Genomic DNA, 20,098 nt, shown 5'->3' with positions numbered 1-20,098 from the left:
CACGCATACTTCATCCACACAGAAACTTGTAGATGAATGTTCATAGCAGCATTATTCACAATAGCCAAGCAGTGGAAATAGTCCAAATGTCCATCAATGCATGAATGGATTACCAAAATGTGGTAAACGCCATAAGGAATATTATTTATTCAGGAAAAGGAATGAAGTCTTCATATGTGTTACAGGAGTGAATCTTAAAACATGAAGACAGTCACAAAAGATCACTTACTGAATGATTCTATTTATATGAAATGTCCAAATTAGGAAAATTCACAGAAATAGAAAGTAGAGTAGTGGTTGCCGAGAGGAGGGGTGTCGGAATGTGAGTGACGGCTCATGGACATGGGATGAAAATGTTCAATGTGAGATTAGTTGCACAATTCTGTGAACATATACACACAAACACTGGAACATATATTTTTAAAGGGAGAATTTTATACTGTGTAAATATATCCCTATTCAAAATTAGATTAAAATCTGTAAAGATTGCCAGGGTGGACAGGACTCAAGAAGCTCCCTTCCTCCACCCGCTTCCCCCAGCCACTTAGGGAATAGCGATCCAATACAGTAACACCAAGCTCAGGGCCAGCCCCTCTCCCTTTGGGGCACCTCGGGCCTCACCACGCCTCCGGGAGAGGGAATGCTCGGCCCTCAAACGCTGATTGGCTGATCTCTAGGAGGGGGAGGGTCCACTCCCTCTCCGCGGGGCGAGGCGGGACGTAGCGTTGGCTCGCGAGATTTTGCTGGTTCCGCGTTTCGGGTTTGTGAAGTGGGGGAGGCGGGCGAAGCGGACGCTGCGGTTTGCACCGGCTTTCGGCGCCTCGAACCCCGACTCAGCGCCACGGCCGCCCTGCTCCTGCTGTCCGCGAGCTTGAGGACCGTCCGACGCCTCCTGGTTCCCGTGCGGGTTCCGAATCCTGACCCCGGTGGGGGCCAGCGGCCCCTCCCCTGCCCTCCGAGGACCGAAGATGAGCTTCCTCTTGTGAGTGAGGCCGGGCGTAGGGCCGAGGTTGTAGGGCCGGGCCAGCAGGACTAGGGTCAGTCAAGTGGCAGGTGTCCACGGGAGGAGGCCGGGAGATGGGATATGCCGGCAGAGATGAAGGTTGGGGCAGAGGAAGCGGAGCGAGAAGGTTGGGGCTCCGAAAGGCCTCGAGCCGGCTACGCCTCCAGACTTTTCCGCCCGAGCGCCCCAGAGGGCGGAGAGACGGTCGGCGGACGCTGCGCCCTGCCCCGCCGCGGGATCCCGCGTCCGCTCCTCCGGATCCTCGAGTGACTACCCGTGCCATCTCGGCTTTTTACTCCCTGCCGTGTCGCGTTTTATTAATGTCGGCATTAAGTTACTCCCGCGGAAAAGGTGGCACGCTTAGCCTGAGAAGCTTGAAGGTGGACTTGGGCTTTGCAGTCGGACCCCTCGGTCCAGTCCTTACTGATTTTGTGACCTTGTAATACTCCTCTGTGTAAAATCCCACTTCAGAGACTACGCCAGGCCCCAAATGAGAAAGTTTGAAAGTTCTCTGCATGCATTGAGGTTTGAGAAGCATTGCGCTAGTATCTTATTTTTCTCTGGGATTCTACTTTGTATGTTGTTTAATTGTGTTATATATGTGAATAGATATCGCTTTGAGTTACGAACATAACCCACAGGCTTGACATTCTTATTAATGTTACTGAGTCACACAGTTTCATAACTAGAGTTTATCCATTTTTTCCCTTTTGTTTGTATACTGGGGTTTGAACTCAGGGCCGCGCCTCGCTAGGCAAGCTCACTACCCTTACGCCTCTGGAGTACATGGGATTATGGCTGTATATGTACCACTGTGCCTGGCTTGTTTGTCGAGATGGATTCTCTTTAACTCTTTTGGCCCCGGGCTGGTCTTGAACTGCACAGACTCGAGTAGTTGGGATTATAGGCGTGGGCCGCCACGTCCTGCCCTACCCAGTTCTTTAATGTGAGAAATTTGCATTCTTTTTAGTACTTCACCTTTATAAAATACACATATTAAAATTTTGTAGTTTTTGCTGGGTGCAGGTGGCACACATCTATAATCCTAGCTATTCAGGAGGCAGAGAGCAGGAGGATCACTGTTTGAAGCCAACCGAGGCAAATAGTTTGTGAAAAAACCCTTCACGAAAAAGGGCTGGTGGAGTGGCTCAAGGTATATAGGACCAGAGTTTAAACCCCAGTACCACAAAAAAAAAAAAAAAAAAGGAAAAATGTTGTTTTTGTCTAAATCTCATTTTCCTTCCTTTAGGTTAAGGGTAACATCCCCAAAGCATTATTACTATGTTAAAAAGTTTGTATATTTTAGGTTTAATTTCTGATTTCTATGTTCCTGGAAGTATTACACAGACACATACACAGATGAGTTGATGTTTAGTTAATGGTTTGATTGTGGATGTACAGTTACCTTTTGAACCTAAATATGAAGTTTTATTTCTTTTAACCTTTGTCTTGCTGATGGACACTTGAGTTTTCCATTTTTTTGGTCATTATGAATAATGCTGCTATGAACATATGTGTACAGGTTTTTTTTTGTGTGATGTGTGTGTTCACATTTCCTGGGTATATTCCTAGGAGTGGAATTGCTGGTTCATGTGGTGCCTCTGTGTTTAGCCATTTGAGAAACTGCAGGAGTTTTCCAAAGCTCTTCACTATTGCAAAACCCTTCGCCATTTTACATTCCCACCAGCACTGTATAAGGATTCCAAATTTCCCACGTGATCTCCGACACTTGTCTCTTTTCTTATAGCTGCGTGTTAAATAGAGCCTCCAGGTTTTGATTTGCATTTCCCTGATGACTAAATGAGCATCTTTTTTGTGTGCTTATTGGCCATTTGTGTATACTCTTTGAAGTAAAGTCTGTTCAAATCCTTTGCTCATTTTTAAATTAAATTACCTTTTTAATTTTTATTTGCTGTTACTTGTACAAATTAATGGGTTTCACTGTGATATTTCTGTACCTGTGTGTATTGTGCATTGATCACCCTCCTGCTTTTTTTTTTAATTGTAAGAGTTTTTTAATGTATTTTGTGGTTTTTTTTTTTTTTTTTTTTTTTTTTTTTTACTGGCGTTTGAACTCAGGTCCTACATCTCGAGCCACTGCACCAGCCCTTTTTTGTGAAGGGTTTTTTCGAGATAGTATCTTACAAACTATTTGCCTTAGTTGGCTTCAGTGATCCTCCTGATCTCTGCCTCCTTAGTAGCTAGGATTACAGGTATGAGCCACAGGTGCCTGGCTAACATATTTTGGATACAAGTCCTTTATCTATGACTCGTAAATTTTTTTTCATCCTGTGGATCATTTTCACTGTCTTCATAGTGTCATTTGAAGCACAAAAGTCTAAATTTAGATGATCTGATTGAATCTTGAAAAATTACTTCACGTTAGTTTTCCATATTTGATTTCCTGTCATTTACAGTTTCTTATTTCTATATGTAAAGGACTGGTCCTAATTTAGTACTTCCCTGTTAAATGTAGTTCTTTTTTTTTTTGTGGTTTTTTTTTTTTTTTGTGGTACTGGGGCTTGAACACAGGGCCTACACCTTGAGCCACTCTTACCAGCCCCATTTTGCATAGGGTTTTTTTGAGATACGGTCTTGTGGAACTATTTGCCCGGACTGGCTTTGAACTGGAATCCTCCTGATCTCTGCCTCCTGAGTAGCTAGGATTACAGACATGAGCCACCAGCACCTTGCGTGTAGTTCTTTTTTGGGAGAGGAGGGGGTAGTACCGGGGTTTGAACTCAGGACCTCATGCCTACTAGGGCAGGCCCTCTACTACTTGAGCTACTCTGCCATCCCTTTTTTGTGTTGGGTACTTTCGAGGTAGGGTCTCATAAACTATTTACCCAGGCTGCCCTGGAACTGTGGTTCTCCTGATCTCTGCCTCCTGAGTAGTAGCAGGATTATAGATGTGAATCCCTAGCAGAAGCTAAATGTAGTTCTTTCTTCATGTTTGGTTTTTAGTGTTTTCATAATTCTTTTTTGTTTCTTACACTCTTAATTAATATTCTATTTCCTCAGGTAAAGTGAAAGTCCACAGCTCTAGTCCCTTTCTCTTCTTGGAATTAATTACCCGTTTTGATGTGTATTATTCCCATACCTTCTTATGCTTTAACAAAATAGACTCCTAGTGTAATTTGGTTCTTTGTGTTTGACCATGTTTTGAATCTTCTTTGTGAATACATGTACTCTAGGTCTTTACTACTGTACTAGTCCATGATGTGGATGTACTCTAGTTTGTTTAGTCCTGTACTGATGAACCTTAGGATTGTTTCCAGGTTTTACTATTAAAAACAATCTTGGAAAACAAATTGTTATCTGTATCTAGGAGAGATACATACAAGTGGAATGGGTAGATTGAAAGTTTTGTAGTGTTAAAAGATGCTGCCATGTTGCCCTACAAAAATGCTGTAAGTTTTACACTTTCACTGATAGTGTATTTTGGGTTTTTATTTGTAGGCAGTGTCTCACATAGTTTAGGAACTTGTAATCCTTTTGCTTCAGTCTTCTCAGTGCTGAGATTTGTGTCACATCGCTCAGAGAAATCAGGTTTTTGTTTTGTTTTTAAGGTTTGTAGGTTTGGGCTCATGTTAGGAATACTTCTTACTTGTTTTGATGGCATTGCAAACATTTTGATACAGAAAACTGGATCCTGAAACCTTAGGGATCACTCCCTCCCTCCATCGTTTTCTATAGGTAGAAATCAAGGCCAAAAGCAGATTAGGTTTCTTAGGTAGTCACAGAGTTAGTGGCAGATCAAGAACTAGCATCCAGGTTTTTTCTTTGGTTAAAGTACCCCTTTACCAGATGCCTACATCAGGTATAACAAAATTGTCCTATTTGTGGAATTGTGCTATTAATCCTGCTTTTGTGGGTGGAGAAATAATTTTTTTTTTGTATGATGTTGGGGATTGAACCCAGGGCCTCATGCATGGTAACAAGTGCCCCACCACTGAGCTATATCCTCAGCCCTAAAACATTTTTTTATAATGATCATCATCCCCTCTCCCATCCTGGCAATTTTCCAGGGGGTATTTTTAATTTCATCTCCCAGAGCTATTTCTGTGCCTAGAATTATGCCTTTCAATTCTAGAATAATGCTTTCAATTCTAAAATTTCATACATTTTTATTTTTAACCCAACAGCAGCAGCCGGTCTTCTAAAACATTCAAGCCAAAGAAGAATATCCCTGAAGGGTCTCATCAGTATGAACTCTTAAAACATGCAGAAGCAACTCTAGGAAGTGGGAATCTGAGACAAGCTGTTATGCTGCCAGAGGGAGAGGACCTCAATGAATGGATTGCTGTTAACAGTAAGTTTTTAGCAACATTCAGTTTTGTTAATTTATAGTAAGATTTTGTTAAAATCTTTTTGCTTATGAGTTTTCTTTTGCAGGTGAAAATGTTGTAATGTAACAGTTTATCTGTAAAGAAACAAGTACAAATACATCCAAAACTGTGTTCTTCTGAGTACTTAGTAGTGGCTTGTATGGTTAAGTAGAGAGACCTGAAGAGAAATGATGAGTGTTCTGGGGTAATTCTTGAGAGTAGTACTTGGAAAATCTGAGTAAGGTCAAATAAAAGATTGATAAATGGAAAGATTCTACTGTGAACTACAAGTTTATAGAGTACCCATCTGCATAGTTTTGCTTCCACTCCCAGAAGCACTCATTGACCTGCACATACAGAAAAGTCATTTGCAGCTCCTGTGAGCAATCACTTGTTTGTTGTGACTTAGAAATAGTTAGAGGAAATTGAAGGACCAAGAGAAAATAGAGGGATCAATGGACTGAAAGTCATTCTGAGCTCAGAAGAATGAGGGTATAACATAGAAGGATGTACTGAGGCTAGAGATTTAAATGTGAGAACCTCTCATTTCTGAGATGAGATCAGTTCTGGGAACTTTTTACGGGAAAATTTCAAACGTAAAAAGTAGAGAAACTGTTCAGTGAATTCTCAGGTATCCATTATCCAGCTTCAATAAATACCAGTTTGGACAGTTATGGTTCTGCTCTCTGACTGTTTTGAAGCATATCCGAAACATCATGTTTGGGTTTGTTTTTTTTTATTGTTGGTGGTATGGGGGTGGTTTAAACTCGGCTTCGCACTGCTATGCAGAACTCTACTGCTTGAGCCACTCCACTAGTTTATGATGGGTATTTTTCAAGATAGGGACTCATGAACTATTTGCTCGGGATGGCTTCAAACTGCAGTCCTCCTGATCTCTGCCTCCTGAGTAGCTAGGACTACAGGCGTGAGCCACTGGTGTTTGGCCCAAACATGTGGTTTTTATCTACAGTTATTTTAATAAGTATCTTTGAAAAACAAGAACCTCTTTTTAAGATGACAGCACCATCTTCTAATGTTATCAAATATGTAGTCAGTGTTCACTGACTATCCTATAAATATGTTTTTCTTTTTCTGTTCTCTTTTCTGAAAGGGTCTTAATTGTACAGCCAGGCTGGCTTCCTGCCTCAGCCTCCCCAGTGCTGGAATTGTAGCTGTGCACCACCATATCCAGCTTCTTTTTCTTTTTCTTTCTTTTTTTAAATTTAAGCTTGGTTTAAATCAGGATCCATCAAGATCTATATGTTTCTTAAATCTGTTGAATCACAGATTTTCTTTTATTACAGGCTTTTTTCCCTGTGCTTTCTTTGTTGAAAAAACTAGTGCGTTTATTTGCCAACAGTATGAATTCTGTTGATTGTGTCCTCAAGGTGACCATTATCATATCCCATTCCTTCTTTTATCCCCTATAAACATTAGATCTGGAACAGTGCTGACAAGTAGAACGTTCTGCAAAGATGAGTATATTCTCTACCTTTGCTGAGGCCATTTAGCCTTTGAAGTGTGGCTATTGTGACTGAGGAACTGAGAAATTTTTAATTTAAATAAATTTTAATGTAAGTAGCTATGTTAGTGCAAATTTGGAGCCTTGATTATATTTAGGCTTGATTTTTGTAAGACTTGTGCGTGTGTGTGTGTGTGTGTGTGTGTGTGTGTGTGTATGCATGCGTGCATGCCTGCTATCAAGAGTAGGGGTTGAACCTGGGGCCTTGCACTTGCCACTTCTATCACTTGAGCTACACCCTAGCCCATGGAATTTATGGAAGCTTTTATTTCCATAGAGTCTAGACTTTTTTTTAGTCACCCAAAGTTTGTAGAGCTTACTCTTGGTGTACATTCAGTGGGTTTAGAAAAATTTGTAATGACACATATCCTCCATTATAGTTTTACAAAATAGTTTTACAGCATTAAAAACCTTTTATGCTGTATACCTATTCATCTCTCTTTCTCTTCTAACTTCTGACAATCATTGATTTTTTTTACTGTCTCTGTAGTATTCCTTTTTCCAGAATGTCGTATAGTTGTATGAGTAAGTACCCTTTTCAGACTGGCTTCTTGTTCTTAGTGGTATTTAAGTTTCTCCCCCCATCTTTTCGTAGTTTGCTAGCTCACTTATTTTTAGGCCTGAGTATTCCATTTTCTAGATGTTTCACAGTTTATTCATTCATCTACTAAAAAATATACTGATTGCTTCCAAGTTTGGGGAATTATGAATAAACTACTCCGAACATACATGTGTAGGTTTTCATGTGGGCATAAATTTTCAGCTCCTTTGGGTAAATACCAAAGAGCACAGTTAACGGATTACATGGTAAGAATATATTTAGTTTTATGAGAAACCACCAATCTTCCAAAGTGACTGTACCATTTTGAGTTCCTTCCAGCAATGAATGAAGAGCTCATCCTTGCAGCGTTTGGCAGTATCAGTGTTCTAGATTTTGGCCATTCTAAAGAGAGTGTAATGGTAGCTCATCATTTCAGTGTGTGTTTCTCTGATGGCACTTGATGTGGAGCATCTTTCCATGTACCTATTCATTTGTTACCTGCATATCTTTCATCTTTATGTTAAGGTTGTTGACTCATTTTTGAATTCTTTATTTTCTTACTGCTGAGTTTTAACAGTTCTTTGTATATTTTAGATAATAGTCTTATTACATGTCTTTTGCAGCTGTTTTCCTTCTCATCTGTTGTCTTTTTATTCTCTTGATGGTGTCTTGTGCAGAGAAGAAAATGCTAATTTAATGAAGTTTAGCTTACCAGTTATTTATTTCATGAATTGTGCATAATATCTAAAAGGTCATAACCAAATCCAAAGTTACCTAGATTTTTTTCCCCTATGTTTCTCCTATAACTTTCAGGAGTTTTATACTTTTGCATTTTATATTTAGGTCTGTGATTAATTTTGAGTGCATTTTATGAAGTGTGGAAAGTCTCTGTATTCATTGTTTTGCTTATAGATACCTAATTGTCCTAGCACCATTTGTTGAAAAAACTGTCTTTTTTTCCATTGCTTCTTTGTTAAAGCATTTGTGTGGGTTTGTTTCTGGGTTTTCTCTTATGTTCCATTGACCTGTCACCAATACTGTCACCAATACCGCACTGTCTTGATTACTTTATAAGTTGAAATTGGGCAATGTCAGTCTTCCCACTTTGTTCTTCTTCAAGAATATGTTGGCTGCTCAGGTCTTTTTTTACTTTTCAAGTAAACTTTAGAACCAGTTTTTTGATAACCACAAAATAACTTGCTGGAATTTTGATTGGGCTATTTGTCTTTTTATGTGACATTATCAGCATTGCTAATCATTACTTTGAGCAGTACTGTTTGATAGAAATCTAATTTGAGCTATATACATATACATGTGTATATATAATATAACTTTAAGCTTTGTAGTAGTAACATTTAAATTTTTTGTTTTTCTTAACTCATTAAAAAGCCATATTCATGTTGCTAAGAGGGGAAAAAAGATACAGAATTATGTAGTATATTATCTTTTACGTAAGAATGGGTAAAGAAACTTAAAGAACGGAAGATAAATATAGTTATCTGTGTGTAATAAGGGAGTTGGAGTTAGATTTTTATATTGTTTTGACTTTTGAACCATGTGAAATATTGTTTACCTGGCGGGCGGGGTGGGGCGGGGAACCTTCTGAGACCCTGGTCTTAGAATCCCTTTATTCTTTAAAAAATTACTGAGAACTCCAGAGACTTAATTATATATAATGTATCTGGTGTTAGTGTGTTAGAAATTTAAACTGAGAAAATTTTAAATGCTTTTTATTTCATTAAAAAATAACAGTAAGCCCATCATATGTTAACATATTTTTATTTATCTGGGCACTGGTGGCTCACTTCTGTAATCTTAGCTACTCAGGAGGCAGAGATCAGAAGGATCATGGTTTGAGGCCTGCCTGGGCAAATAGTTTTAGAGTCCCTATTTCTAAAATAGCCAACACAAAAAAGGGCTGGCAGGGTGGTTCAAGTGGTAGAGCACTTGTCTGACAAGTGTGAGGTCCTGAGGTCAAATACCAGTACCACCAAATACATATATATATTATTTTTAAATGATTGTTTTCTAAAACAAATTTTAAGGAGAAGCATGGCCTTGTTTTATATTTTTGCGAATCTTATTTAATGTCTTAATGACAGTTGGATTCTGCTTCTGCATTCACTCTCTTGTGATACCGTGGATCCTCTGGAGAACTCCACTGGGTCCTCTTGAGAATGAGAGTGAAAAGAATAATTAAAATTGTCTTGGTCTCACAGATCCCCTCCGAAACAGGATCCCTGCAGCACATTTTGAGAATAGCTTCTTTCAACCAAACTAGCTACCATCTGGGTATGTTCTTGTTTTGTGAGAATCTCCAGGGCTAAGTATTACTTTCTTAGAACATGACTAATTAAGGGGAAGGTTTAAAAGTGAGGGAGTTTTATATAAAATTCCTTGTGGCAAGGTGGGATTTTTTTTATCTATTTATTTTTTAAGAATCTTAGAAAAGCTCTAGCTAATTTTGAGATCCTCCAGGAGGACTAGAACATTTTTCAAAACTTTCCAAGTTTTACATACTTCCCCTTACACATACTTCACTCAGTCAAGTTTGTTATTTAATTCCTTTCTCTTCCACATCTAGCTGATGCTGCTTTAAAATATACTCCCTGACCACCTCAGCCCTTCTTGACATTGCCTTTTCTCTGAACTTCTAGCAATGATTGTCAATGTTTGGGTCCAATCTTCTTATATCTTGTCTTACTCATCTCTGTTAATTTTGTCCATTTTGTTACCTGGAAACCCCAGAGCAAAAGACTTGGTCTCGAGTCTTTTTATGTCCTTAATATTCCAGAGACCTCAAATGTTTATTTTGAATTAGATGTTTTAAATGTCTGTCTATTGATAAAATTGGTACACCTCTCCCTCACAGTATATTCTAAAAGTTTTTTTTTCTTTCCTAATAAATGGTATTAAATGGATATGATTGAGAAGATGTTTTGGATTTTTCATTAGATATAATCAAATGATATATTCTAATGATTGCCAATCACCATTAAGTTAGAATTTGTTCCAGTATTTTATTTTCCTATTGTTACATGCTGGCTAAAAGTTTAATATATTAAAAGTTAACTTTTATTTTATTTATTTATTTTTTGTGTTGATGGGTTTTTTAGAGATAGGGTCTCGAACTGTTTTCCCCGGCTGGCCTTGAACTGCAATCTGATCTCTGCCTCCTGAGTAGCTAGAATTACAGGTGTGAGCCACTGGTTCTCTGCTAAAAGTTAACTTTTAGTTGGGCATGGTGGTGCATGCCTATAGTCCTAGATGCTTGGGAGGCTGAAACAAGAGGATTACTTGAGCCTGGAAGTTGAGACCAGCCTGGGCAACATAGCAAGACCCTCATCTCAAGACCCCCCACCTCATTTTTGCTTCAGCTGAAAAATGTGACATTTTTGTTATGTTTATGTGGACATTTAACACAATTCTGCTGTTATCTCTGCAGCTGTGGATTTCTTCAACCAAATCAACATGTTATATGGAACTATTACAGAATTCTGCACTGAAGCAAGCTGTCCAGTCATGTCTGCAGGTCCCAGGTACATAAACAGCCTGTTTTGTAGGTGTTTGGATTATTTTTGTTTTATTACTAATTGATGTAAGTTAAATAATTAAGACATTGATTTTATTATGTTTGTTTATATGAAGGTAATTCGTTTTAGTTTTCAAATACTCAAGTATATTTATTAAATACTTTTCTATGTGGATACTTAGTGTTTGATTTTTAATACTGCATCATAGTAAGTCTAAATATTCAATTATAGGAGTAAAGTATATAAATTTGAGTTATGTTTATCTTGCATACCAAAAGTTTTGGGTTTTTTTCTCCATTTGATTAGCATTTATCTTTCTTATGCTAGTTTTTCAATGAATTTCTTGGAAGAGTTTTTATTGGTCCTTTAATATTTATTTTTTCTTGTGCTCATTTAGTATTAATGAAAGCACAATTTAGAGGCAATCATCTGACTTAAAAATGCTAGATTAAAGTTTGCTGCATTGGGGAAGGGGTTAAAATCATTGAGAGGAATGTCTGTCTGAAGACAAAATGAGGGTAGCTCTGAGAAGTGAATCTGTAGTAGGTACAAAGCAAAGAGGAAAAAAAGAACTCTCTGAAGAACATAAATGAAGATGCAATATAAAGGTGAAGCAGTAGATTACCATGAATTAAAGGTGGTAATGAGAGCCTTGGGATTTGATGTAAAACAAGCTGATATAATACAGATTCTTAAAGATTGTAACAGGGAAAATCACCTTTAAAGATTTTAATGAAGGGCTGGTGGAATGGCTCAAGTGGTAGAGCACCTGCTTTGCAAGTGTGTAGCCCTGAGTTCAAATCCTCCCAGTCCTACCAAAAAAGAAGAAAACAGAAAATTTAAGTTTGTCTGTGGCTTAAATGCTCTACACTATGATCTTTTGCATAAATCTTGTTGTTCTAGCCCTGTCCAAGAAACAGGATTTTACAATTTTGGCTCCACTGATGACAGTTTATGAACAAAGATCTCAAAAGTACAGTGGATCCATCACATCCTTGCCCAGTCCTTAGTATCCTTCTGCTTTACAAATAGGAGTGCAGTTTATCTTTCCCAGTGCTGTCATATAAAACATCCATTCTATTACCGCCTGCTGCTGTGTTGTCTTCCTGTTCTTTTCTAATTATAACCATCACATTTTATGATTTCATAGTGAACTCACGGTAATCGTCACTAGAACTTTATTAAAACTACATATAACTTCTATTGACAAAACTAAATTGCTTTGACTATAAGTTGCACACATTAAGCAGGCTTTTGAAAACTATCAGTAAGCCATTTTTTTTCTCCAGATATGAATATCATTGGGCAGATGGTACCAATATTAAAAAGCCAATCAAATGTTCTGCACCAAAATACATTGACTATTTGATGACTTGGGTTCAGGATCAGCTTGATGATGAAACACTTTTTCCTTCTAAGATTGGTAAGTTGATGTTATATAACTATTTTTCTTTCTGAATGATAGATATAATCTTTTTAATACTCTTACTATTTCAAAATAATTTAATAGAGAGTGCCACATTCTTCTCCAAAAAGCTCATACCAGTGTGTACTCTCTTCAGTATGTTGTGCCTGCCTGTGTTTTTTCACCACACTGGTTATTACTCATTGTTAAATCTTTTTAATTTTTTTAAATAAATTTTTGTTTTAATATACATTTTGAAAATATTGATGAGATTGAGCATTTTTGGGTTTATTGATCATTGATTGTTTTCTGTTTATTTATTAGGGTATTTAGCTCTTTTTCATACCTATTGTATATATTTTATTCCCAAGTTGCCTTCGTCTTATTTTGTGGGATATTTTGTTATATTTGCCTTCTTATCTTGTCCTGTTAGTCCTTTGTTTTTTATTTTTTTAAACAATTTTTATTAGCATATATAATAAGTATTTGTTTCCTGAAATTCAGGTTGATAAAAGAAGGTGTTTCTCAAGAGTAGTGTTGTGGAACAGACTTTTAAGGTTGACCAATCTGTGTTGTCCTGAAAGCAGATGCCTTCTTAGCATTTTATTTACTGAAACTAGTGCCAGCTGAATTGTCTTTCTCTTGTCTGTTTTCTAAGAGATTTTAATTTTGTCAACCAAAATTCTCAGAAATGTAATCAGTTGCATCCTCATCTTTATCCATTGCTTGGAGAGAGGACAGACACACACACACACACACACACACACACACACACACACACACACACACACACACACACACACACACACACACACACACACACACACACACATTTATATAGGGAGGTGTGTCCATCCCTTTTTTCAGGAAGCATTTCCTCTTTTTAGGCTACAGGAAAATGAAGACTGAGTAATTCAAAAGATAAATACTTTTTACCTGTAACAGGTTTTCTTTTTTTTGGCATTTGCAAGATGGGTACTCTACCACTTGAGCCACACCTGCAGCCCACTTTTTATATGAAGATGATGGTAATGACTCACAGTGTCTGTCTTTATCTTTGCCTAGGAGAGTTTCTACTCCCAATTGAGTATGTGTTCTACATGTATATAGGTGTATACACATTTTCTTTTTTTTTGAAGAGTTAAAATTTCAAAAGTAATGTTCTATTTATTATTAAAATACTTATTTTTGTTGAATTTACTCTTAGGAAGAAACTCTAATATTAACTGAAATTATGTTTATTTAAACTCTGATTCTCTAGTATCTTATGTAATCTGATATCTGTGCCTTCTGTTTAAGTCAATTAGAAAAAAGTGTGGTATGTGAGGTTTGGGGTCTTTTTCCCTCACCTTTTAAATATACAGAAATAGGCTTGTATATATTTGTAAGTGTGTGTGTTCTTGTGTTGCAGTTGCTCATAGCAGTGTCAAGATTTGCCACTATTCATTTAGAAAAAGACTAACTGATAAGTATATATATTTGATTACAGGTGTCCCATTTCCCAAAAACTTTATGTCTGTGGCAAAAACCATTCTAAAGCGTCTCTTCAGGGTTTATGCCCATATTTATCACCAGCACTTTGATTCTGTGATGCAGCTGCAAGAGGAAGCCCACCTCAATACCTCCTTTAAGCACTTTATTTTCTTTGTTCAGGTAAGTGATCCACTTTGACTTGTGGGTCCTGTGATTTAGATTTAGTTGGATTGGTAACTTTAAAGAGAGCAGTGTGTCTTATTTTGTTTTCAACATTCTTCCTTTGGTCTGTACAGCAGCATAAAAAGGCATCATTCAGAGATGTGGCCTTAGCAGCACTTAGTTAGAATTGGAGCTTTCAAAAATCAAAATCAAAATAATTCATATTTTTTGAAATATATATACCAAAGAATTGGCTGGGCATGGTGGTGCATGTCTGTAATCACAGCACTTGGAAGCAGAGGCAGGAGGATTGTGAATTCCAGGCCAGCCTGGGCTACCTAGTGAAACTCTCTTTTAAAAAAAAAAAAAAAAAAGTCAAAGAATGAAGATTCATTTAGCTTAACTTTATAGCTATGTAATTCTATATACATAATATAAATGACTACTAGATAGCATTTTTAGTAGATATTGTGCATTATAGTTCTGTATACAACACAAAGGAAAACATACCATGCTCTTCTTGATCTTCCCTCTGAGACTGTTGCATGCATGTGTGTATGTGTTTGTATAAAAGTAAAAAGTCCACTGCTGTGTGACAGGTGGCTATTGTCAAAGGTTCAGTTTGTAGTTTCAGGTTATTTCTATGTAAATTCAAACACACAAACACATACATATAAAGTGTTGCTTTTAATATTTAACACAGGGAGAATCATACTGATACCTATAGTTGTTTATTTAATAAATCCCATATTATAAGGACTCATTTTCTCCTGTTACATAGAGCACTTTATGACCAAATGTGTGGGATCTTTTCCATATACACCAAGCAAGCAATTGATTTTTTTAGTGAATATCAGCTAGGTGTCCACTAATCTAACTCAATTCACTCTGACACTATGTGGAAGCAGCCATTAGATCCCACAGGTTGAGAGCTCAGTCCCATGAGTTTGCTGCTCACTTCAGATGCCAGTGGTTCTCACCTATACTTCTGACAGATCTGCCTGCTGCATATCAGGGTTCCCAGAATACCCTCCTTGAGTTTGATTATTTTCCTAAAGTGGCTTATAAAACTCAGGGAAACACACTTACTGACTTATTAGACAATATTGCAGAGTGCACAAATGAACAGTCAGATGGAAGAGATTCATAGGAAAAGGGATGTGAAGCTTCTATCCCTTTCCAGGCAAGAAACCCTCTGGGAACTTGTGTGTTCTACTATCCAGAAGCTCTCCAAACCATGTCCTTTGGGGGTTTTTTGTTGTTTTAGTGGGACTGGGGTTTGAACTCAAGGCTTCACACTTGCAAAACAGGCATTCTACCACTTGAGTCATGCCTTCAGTCCATTTTTTCTGTGGTTATTTTGGAGAACTATTTGCCCTGGCTGGTCTCAAACTGCGATCCTCCCAAACTTAGCTTTCCAAGTAGTTAGAATTACAGGAGTGAGCCATCGAAGCCCAGCTTCCTTTGGGGTTTTTATAGCAGCTTCATTACTTAGCTGTGGTTGATCAGCATTGGCCATTGGTGATAAATTCAACCCTTTAGTCCCTCTCGTCTCCTCAGAGGTTGAGGATGGAGTGGGGTGAAAATCCCAAAACTGTCATAATCATGCTTTGGTCTTTCTGGTGACCAGCCCCATCCTGATATTCTCCAAGGAGACCCCCAGCTACCATCCATCTCAGTAGCACACTAGAGATACTCTTGTCAATCTAGAAATTCCAAAGATTTTAGGAGCTATATATCAGGAAATGGAGAAAGGTCAGTATATATCACAATATCATATCTGTGTTTTTAAAAAGAAAGTAAAAACAATTGTTTTTTTAAATGTTCATTGAGATCATATGAGCTTTCTTTTTGATTTCTGAAAACTAGGGTTGGGAATCCCTTCCCTTAAAAACATTTAAAGATGGACTAGATCGTGGCTCAGGTGGTAGAGCACTTGCCTAGTAATTGAGAGGCCCTGAGTTCAGTCCTCAGGACCACAAAAATAAAATGATTTTAGCCAGGCATGATGGCTTATTCCTGTAATCTCGGCTACTTGAAAGGTGAAGATTGGGAAAATTGCAAGAACAGCCAAGTCAAAAAAAAAAGTGAGACCCCATTGTAACCCATAAGCCATGCATGGTGGCATGCACCTGTCATGTCAGCTAGGTGAGAGGCAAAAGTAGGAGGACTGTGGTTCAGTCTGGCCCCTGGCAAAAACTCAATACCCTGTTAGAAAAAAATAACAAAGTAAAAAGCTGGGGGTGGCGGAGCATCTGCTTAGCAAGCATGAGGCCCTGAGTTCAAACCCCAGTACTATTAAAACCAAGAAAAGAATTTTCATTTAGGTCCATTTTTAAATTTTATTTTTCTTTTCTTTTTAGGAGTTTAATCTGATCGATAGGCGTGAGTTGGCACCTCTTCAGGAATTAATTGAGAAGCTTGGATCAAAAGACAGATAAATGTTTCTCCTAGAACACAGTTACCCTCTTGGTTCTTCTATTGCTAGTGCTATCTCATTGCTATCTTGTATAAGCTAGTGCTAAAACAAACAAACAAAAAAATAAGATAAAAAAACACCCATTGTCTGTATCTTCAGATAAAATTGTCCCAAAGGTAGGTTGACCTAATAGCTTCAGAGTGAAACCCTAAGGACACAGCCAAGTCAGAGGTATTATGTGACCACTCCTGTTTTGTCAGAGTCATTCTTGACTGTAACATGATGACTAACCTGTAGCTTGTTTCCTTACTGTTTTACTCAAGAAAGCGATTGAGTATGTTTCTGGTGATAGCATAACGGACATTAAGAATTTTCAGCAATAATTTATTAACAGGTTTCTAGAACAGATTTCCTAATAACACAGTCATATAGGTTTTATTCTGCTTTTATCTTATGAATAGAAATTTTTTTTAAAGTTTCCTTAACAATAGAACATCTGTGTCACTTTAGATAGCCTTTTAGTTTGAAGTTTGTATGCTAGTGTTTTATAGATAAGAATATATCGTTTTTCGCCAGGCATGGTGGTACACACCTGTAATCCCAGCACTTGGGAGGCTGAGGCAGGATCACAAGTTCAAGACCAGGCTGGGCAGCTTAGTGAAACCCTGTCTCAAAAAAAAATTTTTTTTTTTTTTTTTTTTTGTTCAAAATCCATGATTGCAGTTTAACTTATCATAAGACATATGTTGGAATGGGATTAATCAAAATTATTTTTAAAGTGACTTTTAAAAAAAATCTTTATTTGGAATTGTGTTCACATCTGTCTAAATTATTAGGAGTGTGTGTGTATCAGAAATAATTTTTTATGGCTTCTAAGGATGATCTTGTAGGTTTTAATTTTGAAATGCTTCATGCACATTAATATATGTTGCTTTTGGCTGAGAAAAAGAAAATGTCAAAAAATTGACCTACTTAGGCCTCAGAGCCACTGTTTTTATTCTAATTGTTTTTAAGAGGCCTTACAATTCTGGGTAAGAAAGCAAAAGAAAGTACTCAGCATACTTCTTTATTTTGTTTCCTAAAAAATTACCTCTATATTTTTGTTGTGACTTGAGACTGAATTTGTAAGAGTAGTGTAGAAATGCACAGATTTTATCCCAATAAAGACAAAACTTAAAAACATAATAAAATCTTTCAGGGTGTACCTCAGTAGATTTGCTGTCTATTTGGGGGAGAAAGAAAGTTAGCTTAAAGGAGACAAAATAAGAGAAATAAGTTTAAAAAAAAGAATCTTAACTTCATTCTGTTAGTGCTTAAAGGATGGACTGAGCCCTTATAGGGGTTTTATACTGCTTTAATTATTTTTGTATCAAAATTTGGAATTCTTTTCTATTGGGATAAAAGAATCTTCCCCTTTAGTGAAGAAGACTTGCCTATTTTTCAGATTTAGTAAATTTTAGCTGTCTCTTAAAATGTATGCAAGGCATAAGAAGTATCCTGGAAAACTTGCCAGGCTGGCAAAGTTTTAGCTGTCAGCACTCATTGTTTCAGAGCTGTGGTTTTGCAGAGTATTCACCAACCTCCTTTATGACTTTGATAAAGGTTAGATTTGATAAGGTTATTGTTATTTATTTTATCATTCCAATAGACTGAAGAATTATTTAGAAACTCCATTTTTAATAACTCATTTTCATAAGTTCATAAGTAGAATTTTAAAATAAGTATTTCATCTAATTTAGAAGCCATACATTATTGTTTGAGGTATTCAAGAGTGGGTTAATAACTTAGGGAAAAAAAGAGGACAGCCTTCTATGAAACATTCCACAATCCACATTTTATACTTATCCAAGGACCAAATGACAGCACTCTGCATACTTACGTTGATCATTTGCAAATAGGAAAGCAGGTTTCTAGCCATCATGTCACCTACAAACTCTGTCAGGTTTTATTTTCTTTTTAAATCTCCAAGGAATGAAATTGTATTTCTCAATGAGGACTATACTTTCACCATCATTTCTAGTATTTCAAATATTTTCAAGTAAGGGTTTTCAGTTTCTCTATATATTTTCAATGATAGAGATCCTCTCTTTCTTCATGACTAACCTCCAAAATAAACCAAAGGTGGTCACATTCTAGGACAGTAGTAAAGGCAGCTTATGAATGGAACATAAATCAAAAGTTTGTTGGCAATTTGAGACTCAGAATATCTTTTTTTGTTGTTTTTCTTTTCTTTTTAATGAAAACATTACCAGGTTCCCAAAACCAGTCTGGCTTAACCAACAAAGTACCTAAACACTGCAGTGCTTGTTTACTTCCAAGGGCAGGAGAAGAACTGGAGGAAGGGGAGAGAATGGGAAGAGGATGGCACCTGCCTGACATGGCCAGAGAGCCATCCTTTAACAAGCATTTGAAGAAATCAGTTGTGTCTTGGATTCTTCACTTTGGATTTATCTGCCCATGCCCGGGGTCTGCTTATTCTACAATATTCCCTGCTCTTCCCCTCCTAAGCAGAAGTCATCTCTCTGTGTTCAATCTCTGCTCCTCATACAATCATGGGATGGAGAATGCTTTCTAAATTATGTAGTTAATGCTGTGGTGCTTTAATTTTCAGGCCTTTAAAAAAAAAAACTTGGAAAGTGATATACAGATTTTTTTAAATAATCACACTTCCTTGTACCATAGTTTTTATATTGACAGCCAAATGTATCCTTTATTCTTTAGATTGTGAATATAGTGACTTTACAGGCTGCCAGCTAACAAGATATTCATTTCATCTTAGACTTGCAGAGCCCTAGTTCACAAGGCTGCTTACTTGAGAAATGCACATCTGTATTCTCCATGATTTGATAAGGCAGAAAAAGTTTTATAGTAGTGCAGAGGCAAGAGGAGTAATCCAGGTGTGATAACTTTCACAGACCTTGTTGAGGTTTCCTGATTATATCATTGGCTTCTCTCTTGAGCAGCAAGGTCATACTAGAGGTGCAGCTTCTCAGGCATGATGCCATGACCTCAGAAGCATAAACAAGTCAGGCCAAAAGAGTGTAACTCCTAGAAATGTGTTTGTAAGCATCCCCAGTTGTGGTGCTGAGATTGTCCTGCCTCATTATGGAGGCTGTCCCCTCTTAAGTTGTCATCTAAGTATAGAACCCTGACCAGAAAGATGCTGGCTTGGACACCAAACACTGAGCACATTCTTTTCACTTCACTAGGCACATTCTTTTCTTAGTTCAGTAAGTGGATTTGGTTTCTACTATTGTAGAATTCTGGCAAAGAGGGAAAATAGTAGTCCTTTGATTTTCCTATTTTTGCATTTAATTTTTATTTTGGGGGGCTATAAAAGGCTTGGGGGATGATAACACATGTGACAACAGTAATTTTATTAAAGCAACTGCATTGAAATTGAGTTTTCTCTCATCAGATTCTATTTCAGACAAGTATTCTGTAAATCCAGATGGATGACCAGTGTGCTATAGACTGATTGTAGAAAGACATTCTGTGTTTAAGTCTACATCAAAAGTAGTTTGCATAAATTAGTCTTTGTTACCATCTAAAATATTTTTAAATGTTCTTTACATAAAAATTTATGTTGTATTTTTAAACCTTTAGGGGCTTTATCTATTTTTCTAAGTCAGTTAACTTACTTTTTAAAAAAGTATTTTGTATCTACTTTTGTAACTTCATCAGAATAAAATATTGAAAGCAAAAAAATGAC

General features: G+C 37.2%; 1 protein-coding gene across 1 annotated transcript; it reads left to right on the top strand.

Annotated features, from left to right (window-relative positions):
- The first annotated feature begins 738 nt into the window (after nucleotides 1–738).
- Mob1a (MOB kinase activator 1A) lies at nucleotides 739–19,048 on the top strand. Its single transcript, XM_020166425.2, has 6 exons — nucleotides 739–982; nucleotides 5,149–5,315; nucleotides 10,840–10,933; nucleotides 12,217–12,350; nucleotides 13,822–13,985; nucleotides 16,331–19,048. Exons 1-6 carry the CDS (start codon nucleotides 969–971, stop codon nucleotides 16,406–16,408), a joined length of 651 nt encoding a protein of 216 aa, XP_020022014.1. The 5' UTR covers nucleotides 739–968; the 3' UTR covers nucleotides 16,409–19,048.
- The last annotated feature ends 1,050 nt before the right edge of the window (nucleotides 19,049–20,098 follow it).

This window comes from Castor canadensis, chromosome 12 (genome assembly GCF_047511655.1).
Source record: "Castor canadensis chromosome 12, mCasCan1.hap1v2, whole genome shotgun sequence".
Taxonomy (NCBI): Eukaryota; Metazoa; Chordata; class Mammalia; order Rodentia; family Castoridae; genus Castor; species Castor canadensis.
Note: the sequence above shows the minus strand (reverse complement) of the source record. Positions and strands in the feature narration are given on the sequence as shown.